Raw genomic sequence first — 22,500 nt, 5'->3', positions numbered from 1 at the left:
GCAAATGCATGTGGCTATGCATTAATATTTATCCAGGCTGTCATAAATGATTTCACATCATAGTGTTGGGGAACATGGTGCTTGTGGCAAAAACTTTAAAGTTTAATTATAATATATAATTTTTATGCAGAGGAGGCAAATGTCAGGACTTCTTTATTTTGAGTTAAGTTCTGGTCATTTTTAAAAAGCACAGCAACTGCTTATATTATCCCGGAGTATTTCACTCTATGTGAGGACTCTGTTTCATTATAAGAAAGGTTGAGACAATGGTGACAAAGTTGTCTTCAAGAGCTATTGTTTTTATTTGCATGTCGCACTCAGTTTCCTTGCTATCCCTGCCACAAGTGGCCATTAAGAATTTTTGTCATTCCCACACAATCCTTTTAAATGCTTCTAAAATATCCGTACCACAGTATGAATGCTTTAAAAGAAGACGTATATTTTTAACAATTATTTTAAAAGACATTTTAAAAGTTGTTCTGCACCCTCTTCGTATTCCCTAGGCTGCCTTGGCAGAGAGCAGTTTGCCTTTGCTAAGTAATCCTGGTCTGATCAATAATGCATCCAGTGGCCTCCTGCAGGCTGTCCACGAAGACCTCAATGGTTCTCTGGATCACATTGACAGCAACGGGAACAGCAGTCCAGGCTGCTCGCCTCAACCTCACATGTAAGTGCGCCCAACAAACTCCCAGAAGGGAGAACCTGTATTCACGTGCTTCTAAACTTCAGTATTCCTCTGAAATTTGTAATGGTGTATAAGTTAAACATACAAGTTTAAAAGGAGTTAAACTATATCATATCCGTAATGTGAAAAAGGGTGTCAAAATCAGCTTCAGCATCTTTTAGATTCTACCAAATGCCCTGTAATGATTGTTCTAGCAGCCCTCTACAAATTCCTGGGGGTACTAACATTCCGTTGGACATAAAGCAGCGTCTAAGATTAATCTACATCTTCTGGGTCATTATCACAGTTTGGTTTGTGTGGTGCAGTAAGAATGTTCATGATGGAATAAGTTGTCGTAACTTTTACTACTATTACAGGTCTCTAAACCATTTATGAACTGTAGTCAAGATATTACCCATTTTTATAAACCGTAAAATGCAAAGTTTAACTGTTACCCACAGTTTACATAGACGCTAGTAAAGTGTAACTTTTTGCCTGTCTTATAAATCAGTGTAATTACATATTCAACTTTAATTACTGGTGCGTCTGTATTGGCAAGGTTTATATGTTATATTTTATGCAAGACTACGATTCCTATTAATATTTAGCAGCTAACTATATCATTAATTACTCTAAAATCTTTCCGCTACCATCTTTTTAATGGAGCTGAGAGAGTAGTAGTATTAAAAATTGATGTATTGTGGATTTCAGAAGTGTGTATGACACTATAAAAAATGCTGGCCTTATTGAGTACTATCTAGTGTAATTTCTTGTTTACCAAAAAATATTGACTGATGCTGGTAGAACTTAGAATTTGGGTGAGAAAAAATTACAATCTAAAGAGTGAAGGATGTATACTGATCAGTTGTTGGGTGGAGTTGTCAGTTACGCATGTATTCCTAGAGATAAACATCAAATACTGCTAATTTCAAGTTATTCAGGTAAGATCGCCTTCCACTCATTTTTTATATTTTCTTCTTCTATTTTTATATGAAATACCTAGTCAAGGATCTGGAAGAGGAAAGATGACCTTTTTATATGTCCATTTTCATGTGACCTTTCACAAGACACTGTTTTTGTTGACTTTTTAGTCACTTTCTTCTATGTGACATATTAATGTCTCTAAGATCATATGCCTAATTGCTTTATAGCACTTTTACTCTATCACCTTTGTGAAAAACACACTGTGAAAGTTAATGTGTTTTATCAGGTTCCAAACCATTACTTTTTCAAAATGGAAAAATTTGTCTTTTGGAAGTGTCTTTAGATGTATTAAATAATACAAAAGAAGTAATAAAACTCGAAGTAGAAAGAACATGAATATATGCTCTTGAGAGTAGCAGTACTCTAAAACAAGGGAAGGGAGCAGTCAGACAGAGTTTTTATATCCCTGCTTTATCCTCTCAGCTATGCAGTGGTAGCTTGAGGCCTTTTACTCTCAGTGGTTCTCCTGAGTATGCTAATGCTCACTCCCTGTATAAAATGCTAAAACAATAAAACTTTAAAGAGCAAACAAGAGTTAGATCCTGTTTTCTCCCTTTACAAAAAGACCTATTTCAGAGAAATGAAAGACATTTATAATAAAAGTGTTTAAGCTGTTGGTGCAAACTCCCTGTGCCCATGTGCAGTATATAGGGTGTCATAAACCCTGCAAAGAAGAAATTTTTAAAATACAATTGTCCAGTGCTAAGCATAGTAAAATAAAAAATTAATGATTTAATAAAATCATTCATTATATGTTATATTTTAGAATCTGAAATACTAATTGTGCTAAATTATGGTATTGCTTCAGTTAGTGGTATTTTTTCATTTGGCAATTGATATTTTCTATTTTTCATTTTATTATTATAAGTCTAATGATTACATTTCTCAGAGAAATAGTAGTATATGTAAAACAACATATAAACATTGTATATTTAAAGGCTGATGTACTGCCACTATGAGTTTAAAAAATTATTCATAGTCAATGCATCATACTTTTTATGCTTATGTGAATTAGTACATGTGAAAAATAAATATATTTTCCATAGACAAAAGGGAAGCTTTTGTTTGCTTATTGGAATAGATTTCAGAAAAGATAAAAATTAAAAAAGAGGCCAAATCTTATGTTTTCCTAAATTACATAAATTACACTCAAATGTTAATTATCATGAAAAATATTGAGTCAGTATTCATTTTTGGAGTCTGTCTCTGCTGCTACCGTTAACTTTTTTGATTATTCAATGTCTAATATTGATGGGCCATCACTTCATTACTCTGTATCTTAATTTTCACAGAGTTTTAAGATGCTTGTACTTAAAAAATGTTAAGCCATTTTGTGTGAATTATGAAACAAAGTAAAAATATTGATTTAAATCTCACTGAAAATTTGGTTGCATATAATTGGATACATCCCATAATACTTTGTAAATTGAATAGAAGTTAGCAAATTTTTATGAAACACTTAACTAGTATATTTATGTGTCCCAAAATGAAATTGCAATCCTTGTTGTTGTAGAGGGCTGGTTATGTGGATGGATTGAAAACAATAGATGTTAGGTCCTAATGGTGTCGGTTTATGGGCTCTGGTGCTATATTGTCAGGGTTGCAGTCCCAGATTCATCCCTTCACTGCAGAGTGGGAATGAGCAAACTACTTAACATTACTTTCCTCTGTTTTCTCAGCTGCAAATGAGATAAGTAATAATATTCTCACAAAGTAATTGCCTAGAGCATAATAACTGCTTGTGACTCTCCTTCAATTGTGTACTAGGTACTGGGCTATATTACCACTTATCATACCTCATTACTGTCAATGAGGCCATAACCGTTATAAAAATAGCTTTGTATTTATTACTTTAAAAAAATAGATTTATTTATTTATTTATTTGAAATGTGGAGTTACAGAGGCAGAGAGAAAGATCCTCCATCCACTGGTTCACTCCACAGATGGCCACAACAGCTGGAGCTAGGCCAATCCGAAGCCAGGAGCCAGGAGCTTCTTTTGGGTCTTCCACATAGGTGCAAGGGCCCAAGGACTGGCGCCATCCTCCACTGCTTTTCCAGGCCATAGCAGAGAGCGAGATTGGAAGAGGAGTAGCTGGGACTCAAACCAGCGTCCTTTTGTTATGCCAGCACTGCAGGCAGCAGTTTTTCCCACTACGGCACAGCACTGGCCCCTATTTATTACTTTTTAAAACACTAAGTTTGTGATTGTTTTCCTTGACAATCCCTTTTCTTTTCCTCATAATTCCTTTTTGAATGCATGAAGAAGACCCATAAATGTGAAATAATATGGTGTAGGTATTTACTCTAGGGAGCACATTTTTCCAAGTCAGTATGATAAAATATTTTTGAGAAAAGAAAATGTTACCTGAAGTGGTAGGCAATGAACAATTCAAATAAGACCAAGAATCAGGGACTTATAATATGTGTGTAGGAAACGTTGAGTATTAGGTTTGAAGGAATCTAGGAAACACACAGGAAAATAGAATTTAACATATATAAGTTGTGACCAGATTGTCAAGTGACTTAAATGGGGTTGTGTTAGTCATTGTGGAGCTCTCATTAATGTGATGCACTTGGGCTGGACACAACCAGAGCTATGCTTTATGAAGAGTCATCTGAAAATGTGCTGAATGAACTATTACTTGAAGAAAGTAATGGATAGGAGGATATTCTGGACCTGGAAGAGACCGGCATCAGAAGGTGAATCCTTGCATTAGTGTCTGACTTAATTACAAAACTAGGAATGGAGAGCGAGGAATTGATATAAGAAGTGCATTGCAAAGAAGTACCAGCACAAGACAACCAGTACATGCTGGGAAAAAGAAGGAAGTTAGGCAAAGCCGTGCACTGTAGTTCCTTCTGCAGCTCTGGTGCTGCTCCTGTGCTTCTTTGGTACCAACTTGGCACCTCTTATGTGAGCAGCAGCCAAGGAGACTCTGGAGCTCGCACAGCATATGAAAACTCAAGGGAGGAATCACAACTCTGAGCAATCATCATCTTAACTCGAAGGTGGTGGAACAGGATGGTTCTGTGGTACAATTTAAGACTAAAAGCCACTTAGTAAACTAATGAAAGCCTGTTGTGAACGGCAGGATATGCCAATGAGACAGATCAGATTCTAGTTTGTTGGACAGCCAATCAATAAAACAGACACACCTGCACAGTTGGAAATGGAGGATAAAGATATAATTAATGTGTTCCAACAGCAGATAGGCAGTGTCTACCTAAAAGGGAACTGGCTACCTTGCTCCAACCTCTGTTCTTACAGACCTGAAATACATTTTCAATTAGAAAGCTGCAGTTCGATTCCATCACATCCTGACTACAACAAAAAAATAGTTTTACTTGTTCTTTCCTTTTCCCCTCCCCTATTCCTTATTGTACATAAAGTCACTTGTGTATGTCCCCAAGCATATTGCATTTTTTTTTTAACTAAATGGCCACTTGTAAATTTTGATTGACGGCAAATGAAGGTGGAATGGGGAAAAACATTGGTTCTGTGAAAGTACCCCCTCTCTCCATTAGGAACATACTCATTCAGCTTTTTATTCCACTAAGTTATTTTGCTCTCTCTGTTTTAACAAAACAACACAAAAATCCTTGCATACCTTGTTTGATTAGCGAATTGTAATGATGTTCATTAATCATTGTAAAACTTAGGACAGTTTTATGTTTTGTCCATAGCTGTTACACGTAGGGTAGTCTGCTTTTAAGTAGGGATAAATTACTCAAAAAACATGAATCCTGGATAGTTGTCTCTTCTTGTTGTTTAAATAAACTTCTTGTTTTTTTATATATGTGTAAATCATAGCCATACTAAAAGCCTTCAAAGAGAAGCAGAGAGCACAAGATAATGGACTCAAAGGGGAAAAGATGTGTCAGTGTTTAACTTGCAAAATCCAAGAACATAAACATCTTCAGAATTGAAACATTGTTTGCTTAGTCTTTTATTTAACTCCACAATGGTAAAATTTTAGCTAGTGGAATATAGACATATACTGAGGTTGGCAGAGAAGGTGCTTTGCAGCATTTGAAGAACAGAATGGATATAAGCTAGTGTTTCTTATACATTAGTTCTCTACAGAACAAGAGATACTAAATTATCACTCCTATTCTATACTCTATATTTTTGTATTTCCTCTCCATTCCAATTTTTGCTGTTACGGGGCTCAGAATTAAGGTTTTTGCCAAACTAGTGCATTTATTTTATTTCAAACCATTTGCATTTCTGCCCTTCCCTTTTTCGGCTTCACCTCTACTTTCCCTGCCTGAATTCTGCCTTCCCTTTCAGGACGACTCCTGTTTGCCAGGAGGCTTCCCCAACTCATTTTTCTGGGAAGACTTGAGCTCTACCCCGCACTTCTAAAGTACTTGCTCCGTGTACCTGTATTTGGAACTGACATTGTGTGTGTGTGCATATGTGTGTGTGTACTCATGCATGCATGTGTGCTCACTTTGCAGATATCATTAACTTAATGGCAATTTTCCTAACAGCAGACACTATGTTTTACACATATTACAGTATACGAAACCGCTACACATTCTGTTACACCAAGTAAGCCTTCAATAACTGTATGATGCCAATTATGAAGAATCAAACTGAAGATGACAGTTAGTTACAAGTGATTTGATTTCACAAGGTAATACCTATTATGAGTGAAATATAGGATTCTCTTATAACCTTGAAAAAGAGAGAACAAAGAGATAGTAGGAAAAACAAATAGCTACATTTACTTTTCATCATTAAGAGGGAGCTAAGAGATTTTTCTAAGTACTGAGAGAGTACCCTTTTTAAAGTTTTATTTTTAATTTTAATTACTTAATTAATATGCATTTTATAATCATCTAGGTTTGTGTGAATAGAAAGTGGCAAGACCCTACATTTTACTTGTGATTATTAATCTAGACCTTGAAACATTTTATCTTGTTGAAAGAATTGAAAAAAATCATTGCAATTCATGCAATATAAATCAGATGAATGTTCAAGAGAATTTTAGTCAAAAATATGAAATGTAAAAACCAGATGGGATTGTGTAGGTTCTACATAATAATTTTATGAAACTTGTTTGGTTCTTTTCCATCGACTATTTGTCACTGAAAGTGATTACTTGATTTTTTTAATCTTTATTTTCCACTGCCACTCCAAGAGTTTTAGAATCCATGTACTGAACAATTGCAAAAAGTGCTTTAAGAGTCTGAGCTGCATATTACTGCAATTTATAATACTCTTCCCTTATACACCTCAATGTCAATACTGTGTTTTTGCCTGGTTCTTTAAGGTGCTAAAGAATATGGATAAAAATTACTTCTGTTTCCTGTCTTACATAGACATTTGCCACTAAAATAAAAAAAGCTTCTTAAAAAGTTGTGACATGTTTAGATGGAAATAATTTCAACTTCCTTTCTTTTTCCATGTGTTAACACTTTAGTCAATGGAAAGAGAAAACAACATTTGGACTAGACCTGCAAGATGAATCCATCCTGATAGAATTAATCCATTTCATGTATCCTACTCAACATGAGACAAAAAGATAAAGTGAATGATGTTCTTACCGTATTTAGTTCAACTCCACTTGTTTTATTAAACAGTTGTCTCTCCCTACTCTGTGTAAGTTGGCTCAGGTTTGCCTCTTTATTTTTCCTGTAAAATGTTAAATGTTTTAGATTTTCGAATTTCCCATGCTGATTTTATTTTGAGGACTCTCCACACAAAACTTCCCACTGTCATGTCATCCCCTTCTCTGATTATTAGCCTCTCTTATGTTGTCTTCAGATGGTTTCTTATTTGTCAGTGCTGAATCCTGTTAGCCTCTATATCATTTCATAGTTCTACTGATAAGTAGTGTATATTAGTTGCAGGTGATTATTAATTTTCCCCTCCTGTTAAGCAGATATTTGAAGTCTGAGAGTTAGTGACCTTCCATAAAGAATGTTAGTATGTTGCATATAGGACTAGGAAAAAATAAATGTGTTGTGTCCTTAGAAGCCAAAAGTTTAGTGTAAGGAAATAAAAGCCTAAGACATCATATAAAGAGAGCACCATAGTATTATTGCCGTAGAGGTCAGATTTATCTTTTTGATTAACATGTTGAACACATACTCTACATGCCCCAGAACATTCTGTACATCACAAGTCCCAGTCCTCTTTACAACATCTTCTGTTTCTACGGAACCTCAGTTGTTATTCATTCTAATATTATGCTTTGGTCTCTCCTGTCAAATAATATTTTACCCCCAAAGACTTCTAAATGGGACTTCCAGACCCTCGCTTTATAAAACAGTTCTGAAAATCTAAACTGCAAATTGTCATAAAACATAATAAAAACATTCAAGTAGATAACGTTACCATTCTTCTCTCTACTTGCTTTGGCTGCCTTACCATTTAAATCCCTATTTGTAGGCACATGTAGGATGTACAGAACCAACAACTTTGGTTGGTGATATTTTATATAAAATATCTAGAGATCTTAGATCTCTCTATGGACAAAAGCATTTGAAATCAGAGTGGCTTATACTTCAGAGGAAACCAATTGAAAGTGACTGACAAGTTGAACAAGTGGAATGCTCTCTCTCATTGTTTTCATTCCTGTTGAGCCTGTACTATTTTTGCTGATGTTTTGGATCATTATGTTGCATTCTGAAGTCCCAAACATAAAAGCATTTTTTAACTTTACACATGTCTTCACAGATTTTCTAATTAACAGTTTTTCAGTCACCTTTAATTTTTTCTCTTAACATTTCTGGTCTTTTATAATATTTTTTTGAGTTTAATTCCATTTTTATTTAAACTTTAAACTTTTTCATTAACTTTGCTAGTTATCTTTGAGTTCTCTTTCCAAAGTGGTTGTACAGAACTTATGATTATTCCAGCTCTTTATCATCTCATCTTTTTTTTTTTTTTAAAGTGCTACAAGTGTGAATCAGTAGCTGCCGTTCCTTTTTACATTATTCCAGTCCCCATATGTGGCACTGACAACTCATTCCAGTTCTTCTTAATAAAAAGATCCTCCCAGAGGTACAGTACCTTCAGCTAAAAAGTGTTGTATCCCTACTGTGCCAATTGTGGAAAATTGTCAGTTCCTATTGGGTTTTGAAGGATTTTTATAGAACTATACAGATGTATCTGAAATCCGTGGTGTGAAATCCCACAATTTAGGCAAAGTGTGTCAGAAAACTTTGAGCTGACAGTATTGTAGCTTACTGGGTCTGTTTTATATCTAAAGAAGATACTTTGTTAGAAGACACATCTTCATTTGCACTGACACTAGTTGAGCCTTACAAATTATCTTTCTCTAAGGGTCGAAAAGCAGTGGACGGGATTGTTAAAGAATGAATATTTCTCCAACATTATTTTTTCTTACTTCTGTACCAGGAAGAAAAATGAAGATTTGACATACCCTTATGATATTTTAACTTCAATTTTTGACATAGGGCTTGTGAAGGGGCTATGTGTTTGGTGACTACAGGCATATTATGAGTAAAGTTATCTATTATCTGAAAACTCATTTTAGAACATTAATTTATGTGATAATTATATTTTAATGTATGTTCAAATTACGTGCCTTTTGACTACTTTGGCAGCATTTAAAATTTGCCATTCATATGAATGTCATATTCTACTTGAGTATTTTGACACCAATAAACAATTTAAAACACAAGGTTATTTCTATTCCATAAGCAGTTTCCATGATCAGGTTAGAATTAAATAACTTATGTAAGCTTGACTATAATTTATATAAGAGGCAGATGATCAAAGTTTCATATAACTAGCAAAACTAGTATTCGTTAGTTTGTTTAATATTATCTTCATCTCTGAAGAATGAAAATGGGAGTAACATAAGCAAAATACTTGAAAGGTAGGACAAGTTACAAATCATAGCACAATATTATCTTAATAAATTTATATTTGCAGTATTAAATATGAGACATATTTTGTTAATTAGGGAATTAGGAGTCAGTGCTGTGGCATAGTGGGCTAAGCCTCTGCCTGAGGCACCAGCATCCCATATGGGTGCTGGTTCGTGTCCCAGCTGCTCCTTTTCCAATCCAGCTCTCTGATTGTGCCCTGGGAAAGCAATGGAATACTGCCCAAGTGCTTTGTCCCTTGCACCCATGGGGGAGACCTGGAGGAAGCTCCTAGCTCCTGGCTTTGGATCTGCTCAGCTCTGGCCATTACAGCCATTTGAGGAGTGAAAACAGCGGTTGTAAGATCTCTCTCTCTCTCTCTCTCTCTCTCTCTCTCTCTGCCTCTCTGTAACTCTACCTTTCAAAATAAATAAATCAATCTTTAAAAATTAGCATGACAGAGAAGGATTTTCTTGTGCTAGATTTAGAATAAATAGACTATATTGTTCTTACTCCCTATTCCATGTTCTTGTTTATAACTAACAAAATTTAACTAAGTATAGTTTAGAAGAAAACTGAAGAAAGGAATAGTTCCAGCAGAGCTGCTGGTCTCAGATTAGATAAACCTCGTGATGTGAACTTTATGTAATCCAGGTGGAAAGTAGTCAATACAAAGATACCCCAAGAGACAGCTTCATCACATGCGTATCAGGATAGTTCATCAATGGAAAATGAATAACATCCCAGAGAGATGGGTGAGCCACATCTGAAAGAGACACCATTAGCCTACCAACATGAAACATTGAGGACATGATCTTCAAGGCACCAAAAACCTAAGTTATCAAACAGGAAATTAGGGAGAAACTGGGACACATACACCTATATATCCATCCCATTTCTGACTGAAACTTGGTGCACAGAAAATAAGGTAAAAACGTAGTTCTTGGATGAATGTTTCATTGAAAACCACTTGGAGAGAATTGGAGCAGCAGCAAGGCTGACTTAATGGTTCAGTGTCAAGATGTAATTTAGAATTTATTTTATTTCCCTGGCCTACAGTTTAGACATCTGAGAATCCTTAGATTTATAGGTGAATGTTTAGCAAAGTTATCCATTTATAACACACAAAATGGCATGGTAGAAATTATATCTCAACAGATTCTGAGATTAGGAAAAACGTGTTTGTCAATGATCAAAATAATTACATCTGTATTTTCATTTCATTGTAGCTTTTTCGAACATATCTGTCACTGTGTAAATTCAAATAGTGTAATAATTTTAAAGATTTTGTGTGTGTCTTTTTTAATTAACACTGCAGCAATACTATATGAAATTATTTGTGAGTGCTCTCTAAATCATGTAATTTCCAGTTTCTTTAAACAAGATTGCATACAGTTCAATAATTGCAATATAATCTTGAAGATATGACAGAAAATTTCAGAGAAATTTTGTATACATATATATGCATGAAATTTATAAAATCATGTTTTGTTAACCTTAACCTACCTTTTTTGTTGTCACATTTCTTAGAACTTCTGTTCACTGTAAATGGAACTTTGGAACTCCACCTCATGATCAAATCTATTGAGGTGTAGGATAGAATTATAAACTACAGAAATAAGAATGGAAATAGATCTTAGAAGGGAAACTTATTAAAAGTATCTGAACATAATATTCCTTTGAAATCAACCACTAATGGCTATACATTTTTAGAAAATATAAAAAGGATCAGATTTATTAAATGTTTTAGGATTAAGGTTGCATTCTGGCTGAAAAATGAAAGTTTAAATTTATTTGGCTGTTTATCATTATCTTGGGAGAAACGGTGTGGGAAACTTAATACAGCATTATCTGTTTATTCTAGATATAGCAAACTATACCAGATCTATTTAGAGTGAGGAATCATTTATCCACTCCAGTTTTGAATCCCCTTTTCATAGTTGCATTTTTCTAGAAGAAAGAATAGTTTCCTTTACATCAAGAAGTTTTATTTGCGTGGAAATGGAGTGCTGATTCTGAGTATTATCTACTAGCAGAGGTTATGTGTAAGTTCATTCAAATCTAAGCAAAGATCAATTCATTCAACACTGGAACTTTATGTAATAGTATTTTAATTTTAAAAAGTAAATTATTTTGAAAGATAATATCTTAGAAAAAAGTTGACCCATACTAGCAAAGATCTATTTTATAATTTCTTAGTTGATAAAAATAAGAACTTTTCATTCCTAGTGATTTAATATCTCTCATTTTCACTTCTCTAGATAAGACAATAAAATAATTTTCCAAAGAATATTTAAATGTGTAAAATTATATCTGTATGTTAGTGGGGGAAATCTGTATGTTTTTGTCAGAATAATAAAATCTTAAGTTGGATGGAATCATTTCCTTATAACTACATAAATTGCATTTTAATTACTCATTTTTAAAAAGATTTATTTATTTTATTTGAAAGGCAGTGTTAGAGAGGGGGAGGAGGGAGGTTCAGAGAAAGACAGAGATCTTCCATCTGCTAGTTCATACCTGAAATGGCCGCAATGGCCAGGGCTGGAGTGGGCTGAAGCCATCTGAGTCTTACACCTGGGTGCAGGGGCCCAAGCAGTTGGGCCATCTTCTTCTAATTTCCTAGGTGCACTAGCAGGGAACTGGATTGGAAGTGGGACAGTCGGGGCTCAGGTGGCTTAACCCACTATACAACAATGAAGCCCCTATTTATACTTATCAACCTAGGATCAGTTCTCATTCTAAGCATTTCTATTTAAAACTATAATTTCACTTGTATTAGCTTATTTCTATGATGTCAAATAATATAAAATATTTATCCAGTGGGAAAATAATATTCCTTTGAAAGTTACATAGGTTCGAGTAATATAAATTAATTCTCATTTCACTCTGACTTTATAAAAGAATGAAGATGACCAAAAGTTGCAAATTTTATGAATATATCATCAAATTATAAATATAATTATAATTTTTGTTGTAAACGCTGTGACAGAATTAATCAAACTGAATTTCCAATTTGTACTTTTCATCGGCTTTCTAAATCATTAATTATTTTTACCAGTTTCCCTTTGAAACTTAATCTTCGGGAAAAATTTCTTGTGTTTTAGCTTTGATTATTAAATTTATTTTTATCTATTAGAGAGAAACATACAGAGACAGAAAGAGATCTGTCATCTGGTGGTGCACTCCCCAAATGCCAGCGATAGCCGGGGCTGGGGTCTGAGCAAACCCAAATGCTAGGAACTCAGTCTGGGTCTCCCAAGTAGGTGGCAGGGATCCAGCTACTAGAACCATCACCTGCTGCCTGCCAGGGTGTATATGATTGCATCTTCCAAGAAATCTGTAGAAATTACCTGTTCATGAGTTCTGTGCAGGCATGTGGCACTAAGGTTAAGAATCCACTTGAGATGCCAGCATCCCAGGTGGTAGTGCCTAAGTTTAAGTCCTGCTCCATTTCCAATTCCATTCTGATTCCAGCCTCCTGCTAGTGTGCACACTGGGAGGCAGCAGGTGACAGCTCACTACTTACGTGCTTGCTAGCTACTTGAGTGAGTTCTCACCTCCTAGCTTAGGCCTAATGCAGCATTAGCTCTCTAGGCACTTGGGAAATGAACCAGGGAATGGAAGATCTCTCTCTCTCTCTCTCTACCTTTCAAATTTAAAAAAGAAAAAAAAAAAGTGGACAGTTCTTTCTTTAAAAACCAAACAAATAGAAAAGAAAACAAAAGCCACATATTTCTATCTTAAAGAATTCTATTCATTTGTTTTGGAATTCATTTTGTTCTTCAAAACAGTGATTTCTCTTTTGCATTTGTGTTTTCTCAGTGTCGAATTGGAATTGAATGAAAATGTATCAAACCCATATGAAATGAAGTGCAAATCATATACTTTGATTATTTTAAAGGCTTAGACCCTAATAATCATCCACATATGTTCAACAACCTTGTGCCAAGTACTAAATATTGTAGACAATTAAAAAGAAAATCCCATTTTGTGCCAGCATTTCCTTTTCACTGGGAAGTTTTTGTATTTTGTGAATAATCAAAACCTTACATCAATCAGTGGGTAATACATGCCGATATCAATCTGTCATAAGTTAAAGGTATCCAAACTAGATTAAGTAGAAGGATCACTTTAAAAGTGATCCTTTTAAAAGTCACTTTAAAGGCCGGCGCCAGGGCTCAACAGGCTAATCCTCCGCCTTGCAGCGCCAGCACACCGGGTTCTAGTCCCTGTTGGGGTGCCGGATTCTATCCCGGTTGCCCCTCTTCCAGGTCAGCTCTCTGCTATGGCCCGGGAAGGCAGTGGAAGATGGCCCAAGTCCTTGGGCCCTGCACCCGCATGGGAGACCAGGAGAAGCACCTGGCTCCTGGCTTCGGATCAGCGCGATGCGCCGGCCGCAGCAGCCATTGGAAGTGAACCAACGGCAAAAAGGAAGACCTTTCTGTCTATCTCTCTCTCTCTCACTATCCACTCTGCCTGTCAAAAAAAAAAAAGTCACTTTAAAATCAAGGACTTAAACAAGTCTATTTAGTGTATTGAGTGGAAAATTAAATGCATTGTTTAAGGCTGCATGCATTTCTATATATTCGATATATTTCTCAAACTACTGTATATGTAAGTTCATCTCTCTGGATAAAAATTGATATATTGGGTTAAAATACATCAGTTTCCACAGTGAAATTGAAGCATCAGAGTCCTGACACTGCTGGCATTTGAGCATCATTTGAGGAGTAACATTTTTCTATAACAATAATCCAGAATTACTGATAGAAGTTGACTGTATCTTTCAGGTGTGCTAGGAGAGAAGAAAAGAAATATATACCATATTTCTTGGCTAATAGAGGGGTTATTATTTTTTAATACGTACACTATGTTAAATGTATTGAAAATGTTCTCAAATAACTAGGATTATTTGAAGAAAAGGTATAAGTAAATCACGTATAATGAGAAAACCACATGAAAAACAATTTTAATTTAATTTAACATTTGGTCTTGGATTGTAGAACTTGGATTAAATAACTGTTGTTTGAAATGGCTCATGTTATAGATAAGAGCTATAAATGGTTCTATTTGTTGATATCTATCATAAATTAAAATTTTAAAATATTTTTCATTAGTTTCATGGCATTCATAAATAATACATGTCTAAAAAAACTCAATCAAATTTGCATTGTGCCATTGAGTCTCATAAATTATGACACTATATAAATGTTTTAATCAATATTTATTTAATATCTGAATAAAGAAAAATAAGAAAACGTTGTTATGATTCTACAGTCCAACATCTATTGACTTAACTGTATTTTGAAATTTCAATTTAAGAGAACTTTATCCATGGCACTTTCTTATTCTAAAGAAAAACTTGAACAATTTATAGAACCTTTTACTTGGTTTTGAATAAGGAGAAATAAATGGAATTTACATTCCTTTAGGGAATATACTGTGTGACCACAATCTAAAAAGATAAACTTTCCCATTGTAATTTGACTCTTTGCTTTAGGGTGTAGGCAAACATTAACATTTCTTCTGCCTTTCACTGCTGCCTGAGGTCCTTATAAATTTCACAACAAAAGCAGCAGCACATTTCTTTAGGCAATGAATCTGTCTGTTAATGTAACTAGTCCTCTGTGTTTTTGGTATCTATAGTTACTGAGGGTAGCTATGAAACTGAGATCCAAATAGTGTAAAACTCAACTGTTACTTTGCAGTTCCTTCAAGTAGAGGCTTCACAGGTTGTACAGTCCAGAGATGGGTCTCATTCATTTCAATTAACTAAACATGAGTTCAGCAACTATTATGTGCCACGTGTTGCACTGGAGACTGTGACAGATGCCCTATACCTACAGAGGTAAAACTGTAATAGTAGGATAAGTACAAAAATAATGGGATGAAGAGAGCTGTAAACAAACTGTGAAGTCAAAGATGTCAGCATGGACATGCACACAGAGAATCAGGAGACACTTAGTGAAGGGTGTAGTTTTAGGTTAGGCTAACCTGAGATAGATTTGAAGTTCATAACTGACTGTTGCCTACAAAATGCAGCCTTCAATATTTCCACCTCGTATTAGGCAGAGATGAGGAAAGAGAAGGATGTAGGTACAAGAAATAAAGAGAGTATGAGCCAAAGAGACTAAAGCATGGCTGACATTCTGTGAATACATAACTTCTTTGCCTTAGCGTGGGCAGTCAGCCTACAGAGGAATACCTGCAGGAAGATGTTGGACAGGAAGACTGGGAGCCGTATACTGGAGTTACTACTCTCCAACCTGATAATATGATCTGGGCAGTAAAGAAAAATCCACAAATTATTTGGAGATACTTAGCAAGACTCTGAAGTGTGTCTGTTACTCACTTTTTTTTTTTTAAGATGTTATTTATTTATTTGAGAGGTGGAGTTACAGACAGTGAGAGGGAGAAACAGAGAAAGGTCGAAACAGAGAGAAAGATCTTCCATCCACTGGAATGGCCGCAACTGCCAGAGCTGCACCTATCCGAAGCCAGGATCCAGATGCTTCTTCCTGGTCTCCCTTAGGGGTGCAGGGGCCCAAGCACTTGAGACATCTACTGCTTTCCCATGCCACAGCAGAGAGCTGGATTGGAAGAGGAGCACCCGGGACTAGAACTGGTGCCCAAATGCGTTGCTGGCACCGCAGACAGAGGATTAACCTACTGCACCATGGCGCCGGCCCCAATCTGTTACTTTTAAAAAGATCTACTTTATCATTTTTGCTTCTTTTCTCTGGGAATAGATGATCTTTGTTTTTACCTTGAGAAAGTGGCAGCATTTTATTCCCTTTCCTTTCAAAATTAAATTTTCAAATAGTTTTCTTTGAAATGACATAAAAACACAGATTAAAAGCAGAAAAAATAAAATGCTGAGAAACCAAGTGCCAATCTCATCGTGGCCTTTGTTGTGGTGAGCATCTTACTCAGAGGACTTTGAGAAAATTCATGTTCAGCATTTTCTCCTCTTCACTTTCTAATACTCAAGCTTCCTAAGGTTTGCTTCACCTCATACTTGACCAATTAAAGCAAATATAGTGTCATCAAGTTTGCATGTGAGTTATGAAAAGCCATAATCTGTTTTTTTAAAGTACATTTATTTATTTATTTAAGAGGAAGAATTACAGACAGAGAGAGGAAGAGACAGAGATAAGGGTCTTCCACCCACTGGTTCACTCCCAAAAAATAATCTTCCTTACTTTAGTTTTCCCATTCAGAAAATCAATAGCCCTTCAGCTGGAAAAAAAACACTTCATAAGGTGCAATTTCAGACCCATCCTCTCACCTTGTTCTGCTTTTGTCCCTCCTTCTTTTCTTCCTTCATGTCTTCCTTCCCTTCTCCATTCTTTCCCTGCTTCCTTCCTTTTTTTTTTTTTTTTTTTGTCTTTCTTCCAGCTTTCCTTGCCCATGGCCTCTGTATAGTCTCAGAATTCCTATAACACATCTAAGATTCCCCATTTTCCCTATTTCCACTCACAGGATCTTTTCTCTCATCTCTGCGTAATAAAAATGTGCACACATTGCTACAACCTGAGCAGCAACCTTTCCAGGGTGAAGAGGTGATGGCGTGTAATGAATAAAGACAAAGACAATTGATTATGGAAAAGCTGGGTGGCCAGAAGGAGCCTCCCCACTAGCCGAGAAGGCACCTATCTTTCCCTCTCCTGGAGGCTTTTATTTCCTCCAGATAACACCAAGTCTCGCTGCAGCCAGTGTATATTTGTCTACGTCAGCCCAAACAATTTCTCCTATGTGGCGGTATACATCAGGCCCTTTCTCACGAGGAGGAGAAGGTGGAACATCCTATGCGATAAACAGACCCTTGTCCATTTCTTGGAACATAACGTCCAAGGCCTCTGTGGCGTGAGCCTTCCCACAGCCTAAGGCACAGGAGTACTGTCCCCTGCAGCTGGGGCCTTCCAAGGAATGCAGGCACCATGTTCCTGTCTCTTTCCTCAAGAGACAGGCAAGATGGCGCCCAGGCAGTCCCAGACAGCATATTTCAAAGCCTACTTGAAGCAACAACTCCCTTGTCTAATAGAACATTCATTTGTTGCATCATCAGAATTTATCTCTAGTTTGCCACCTCTTTGTTGCCTATAGCATTAATCACATTTTTGCCTTGTATCAAAGTGACTTCTGCATATGTCTTAATTGTTTAATTAAACTGAGAACTCTATGAGAACAGGCACCATCTTCCATATCAGCCCCTAGCTCACTGGTTTAAATAGAAACATTGTAATATTAGATATTTCTTTTTTCGCTTCTAACAAGAAGTAAAATTTATCCTTCTGGAAATGGTTCCATTCCAGTTACTGACTGTATCTTGTTCAGGAAATAATAACAGGATTTTATATCTTTCCATCAAAAATAGTTCTTTCCCTACAATTCGAAAAAGAAGTTTCCAATAATTTTTAATTACCCAAGTATAAATTATATCACATTAGGTGGTGGTTATGTCTTCTTTAAGCAATAAATATAAATCATTGCTTTTCTGTAGAAAGTAGGACATAGTGCCCTAAAAAGGAGTAGTTGAATCAGAAGTTCTATGTTTCATGGGCAGAAAAAAAAATTTTTTTAAGCATTCACAATGAATTGCTGGATTCTGATTTGAAGGAATATCCATTATTTACTGAATAGATAATTTGCTTTTAAAATAAAAGTTGAAATTACTTTGATATAAATGTAAAAGAGTGTGACATACTTTGCCAGGTTATGAAGAACTACTCAAGTGATTAACCAAGGTGGACATATTACCTTCTGTGTGTGTCCTTCTATGCCAAAGGTTTGCACTTTTAAGTCTGTAATAATGCAAATCCCTGGCATACATTAGATGTCCAATAAATAAATGAGTGAATGGGGAGCTCATCTAATTCAAACTCCTTAGACTCCTGCCTTAAGATATGTTACAAAACATTTCTGCTTGTCATTCTTTATGCAAAATCTCATAGATGAGATAATACAAAATCAGTAATATCATTAATATTTTTATTTCTTTTTGTTCATTAGTTTTTGCATAAGTCCTCAGTGTTTCAAATGGTATCATCTGTTTTATTTCCGGGAACAACTAATTCTATTTGTTTGAAGTAGCTTCTACTTTATTTATTATTAAAGTTCTGCCAAGGACTGAAGTTTAATCTATAAGACATCTGAAATCCTGAAGCCGAAGGAAGCAGTGCATAAATTTCAGATCATTTGGGGAAAGTGGCATGATGAATGTCCAAAATATTCAAATCCAGAATGAGCTTGATCACCAAGATGGTCAGAATTTTCTCTCTTGTGACCATCTGAACTTGTTCTTACTTTACTATCTGTAATGAATTCCACTAGGAATACATGTTTATTTTAATGCTATTATAGCATTGGAATTTTTCTGAGCAGCAGATAATCTCTCTGAGCTGTTAACTCCTTCTGTATCACTTGATTGCTTCTTCTCTCAGGACTCTTATGACTAAAAATCTTGTTGCATTTTGGATTACATAATTCTCTCACACTAGACTTTAAGATTTTTGGTAGATATTAAAATTCCCACAGTGCCTTATAAGCAGAGATGATAAATTTTTGTTGTTAATGATTGGCAATAGGAGGTAATGATAATTTGGTATTGGTTTTTCCTGTCAATGTGAAATTGATGCTCTTTACATCATTACACATAGAGAGGACCGGACTCACCCCCACAGCAAAAAGGAATTTCTTCCAAAAACAAAAAAGTTTTCTAGTGAAAGCATACTTATCTAAATATATATATATATATATATATATGTATGTATATATATATCTGTTGCTGTATCTCTTAAAGTTTTCATTTTTTTATTTAATTGGAGTTTATTTAATAAGGGTTTCCCTAACTGGATGTATATTATCAGAACTTCATAAACGTCTACATTCACAGCAAATGTGATGTAGATCTGGACCATTCATTGTATGTATGTTAATGATTTTAGTGACATGATAATGATGAAGCCATGATGGATGAGCAAGGAAAATATATAGGTGTTCTGTATACAAAGCATTTTAATGATGCCCTTTTACCTTGAAATTTATTTTCGGTATGATCTAAAAATGATCTGAGACAAGACTTCGGCTTTGGGTCGTATTTCAGCGATTGCGAATGTGGTGATAAATAATTTGGGGGATAATTATAGTAACATGTATTATTTTGTTCTTTTCATTTTATTAATTTAAATATTCCTTTGAGGGAGTAAAGTTAATCATTATTTTAATAGCAGAAATGCCTAACATCTCATATGTGGAGCACATAAATGTCCGTCTTACGGCTTTTCTGATTCAGTAATTCAAAACATCTCACTAAGGGGAGAAGATCTAAAATAATTTAGAGCAAATTAAGCTCTTACAATGTATCAAAATTAGTTTATGTGTTTACCACATACCTTCTTCCCAAAAAGGTATAAAGTTGTAAATATATAATGATGATATCTTAATTTATTGATCACTTATGATTTGGGCATTGTTTCAAGTGCTTAATGTACATAGGAAGTCACTAAGTGCTCATACCAACAGTAAGAGGTAGGAATAATTTTGTCCTGACTGCGAGTAAAGAAAAGCAGGTATAGAGTTAAGTAGCTTCCCCAGGGTCTCATAGCGAAGACGTAAAGGACTCAAGATTCAAACCCAAGCATTATATCCTCTAAACCACCATATTCCTAAACACTGTATTCTTAACTACTTAACTACTGCTGCATGATTTAATATTATAAATGAGGTGCCTAAACTCTTCAGTATTACTTTATGCTACGCTTATAAGTTAATCAAAATACTAAATACATAAAAAATTATTGTGTTAAATTACACCCTTGTAATTAAAGCCTTTTGATGATTCTACCTGAGAAAAAGATCTGTAATGAAGAATTGGTGAGCATAAAAGAGAGAGGAAGTTTCTTTAAAGGGATTCTTTATTTTGTTTAATGGTCAGGAATGCTTTTCTGGCAGAGGGGAGCATTTCTTCTAGAAGGAAACCTAATTATATAGTTATATAACACATGGAGCCTTGAATTTAGAAAAAGGGACACCATTCACATAACTACTGCTTTTTCTTTAATTTTTTTAAGATTTATTTTATTTATTTGAAAGAGTTAAAGAGAGAGGTAAAGAGAGAGAGAGAGGTCTTCCATCTGCTGGTTCACTCCCCCAGATGGCTGCAAGGCCAGAGCTGCGCCAATACGAAGGCAGAAGCCAGGAGCTTCTTCCGGGTCTCCCAGGCAGGTGCAAGGGCCCAAGGAGTTGGGCCATCTTCTTCTGCTTTCCCAGGTCATAGCAGAGAGCTGGATTGGAAGTGGAGCAGCCGGGACTAGAACCAGCGTCCATATGGGATGCCGGCGCTTCAGGCCAGGGCTTTAACTCGTTGCGCCACAGTGCAGGTCCCATAACTACTGTTTTTTCTAAGAAATAAATTAAATTGCCCTCATATATGGAATGTAGGTAAAAAGAGAAAGATACTGCTCGTGGATACATAAAGAGACTAATTCCCTATTCATCCTGCAACTTTTAAAAGGCATGTGACATCATTGCATTTTATTTCTTTTAAATTAGCATACAAAGTGATAAATGACAACATGTAACACTTTGACTTCTCAAAATGATAAACCTAATGTAGATAGAGATAATCACGATTGAAACTTTATGTTCCATAATTTTATTTTATTTGAGACTGAGAGCCAGATATGTGCTCCCATCATTGATTCACTTCCCAAATGCCTACAACAGGCAGGACTGAGCCAGGCTGAAGCCAGGAGCTTGGAATTCAACCCAGGCCTTCCATGTGAATATCAGGGACCCAACTACTTGTGCCTTCCAAGGTCTGCATTAGCAGGAAGCAGGAGTCAGAGCTGGGTATCAAACCCTGGTACTCTGTTCTGGGACATGGGTGTCTGAACCGGCATTTTAACTGAAAGGCAGGATGCTCACTCCAGCAATTTTATTTTTATTGAATGCCATCATCTATAGGCAAGTGTAATAGAACTTTCAAGTAATTATATTCCCTAGACTGCTCAAACTTCTCCTGCTACTTTTTATTTCTTCCTAGACATTTCCTCAATGGCAACCAGAGCTTTTGAAGAATGAACATCAGTAATTATTTGTCTTTGGTTCGATTTATTTGAGTAAGTTAGCACTCTAATACTGTAGCCATAAGGGAGAATTTTGTTTACATCTTTCTCGGCTCTGATATCTTGTATACTAATTAATTCTGAGTGAAAAGGATTCTAAGAACACTTAATTCCAGAGAGACATTTCTTTTTCAGAATCATTGCAAATGAAATTTGTAATAACTTGATCACACGTAATTTATCCAAATCAACATGTATTTAGTGGGATCCTACTACATATATCAGTCTCCTAATCTGTAGAGTGTACAGCCAAGTTCCATCACAAGGCACAGCCACCACTAGAAAGAATTAAATGGTGAAAGGGATGAAGGCAACATGGAGTAGCAGAAACAACAAGGCTCCAAAAACTTCCCAGAGGTCAGCCTGTGTGCTAGGCCTGGCTTTGCCTGTACTCATATTCTTGGAAAGGCACTCATTTTTTATTCCTTAAAATGGGAACATGAAATAAGAATGTGTTTGTTACAATTTTAGAATTTTAAGATTATGTGTTTTTTTTTTTTGTTTTTTTTTTTTTTTTTTTTTTTTTTAGATTTATTTATTCATCTGAAAGAGTTACAGAGAGGTAGAGGCAGAGAGAGAGAGGAGAGAGAGAGACGGCCACAACTGTGGAACTGGGCCAATCCAAAGCCAGTAGCCAGGAGCTTCTTCTAGGTCTCCTACTTGGATACAGGGGCCCAAGGTCTTGAGCCATCCTCCACTGCTTTCGCATGCCACAGCAGAGAGCTGGATTGGAATTGAAGCAGTCAGTACTCCAGCCAGTGCCCTTATGGGATGCCGGCACTGCAGGCGGCAGCTTTACCCATCCATCACAGTGCCGGCCCCAATTCTGAAGTTTTGAGTATCGAAATGGTCAATAAAATATCCTTTGGAGGAT

At 35.7% G+C, this 22,500-nt stretch overlaps 1 protein-coding gene across 1 annotated transcript in view; it reads left to right on the top strand.

Annotated features, from left to right (window-relative positions):
- The window catches only part of FOXP2 (forkhead box P2), a 547,305-nt gene that overhangs the window by 518,933 nt on the left and 5,872 nt on the right, over nt 1–22,500 (top strand). Inside the window, exon 18 of the mRNA XM_062198659.1 lies at nt 504–667. Within this exon, the coding sequence (XP_062054643.1) occupies nt 504–667 (164 nt within the window). The remainder of the gene's footprint in view (nt 1–503; nt 668–22,500) is intronic.

This window comes from Lepus europaeus, chromosome 1 (genome assembly GCF_033115175.1).
Source record: "Lepus europaeus isolate LE1 chromosome 1, mLepTim1.pri, whole genome shotgun sequence".
In the NCBI taxonomy this organism is placed as follows: domain Eukaryota; kingdom Metazoa; phylum Chordata; class Mammalia; order Lagomorpha; family Leporidae; genus Lepus; species Lepus europaeus.
This window is presented reverse-complemented; position numbering and strand designations above follow the sequence as displayed.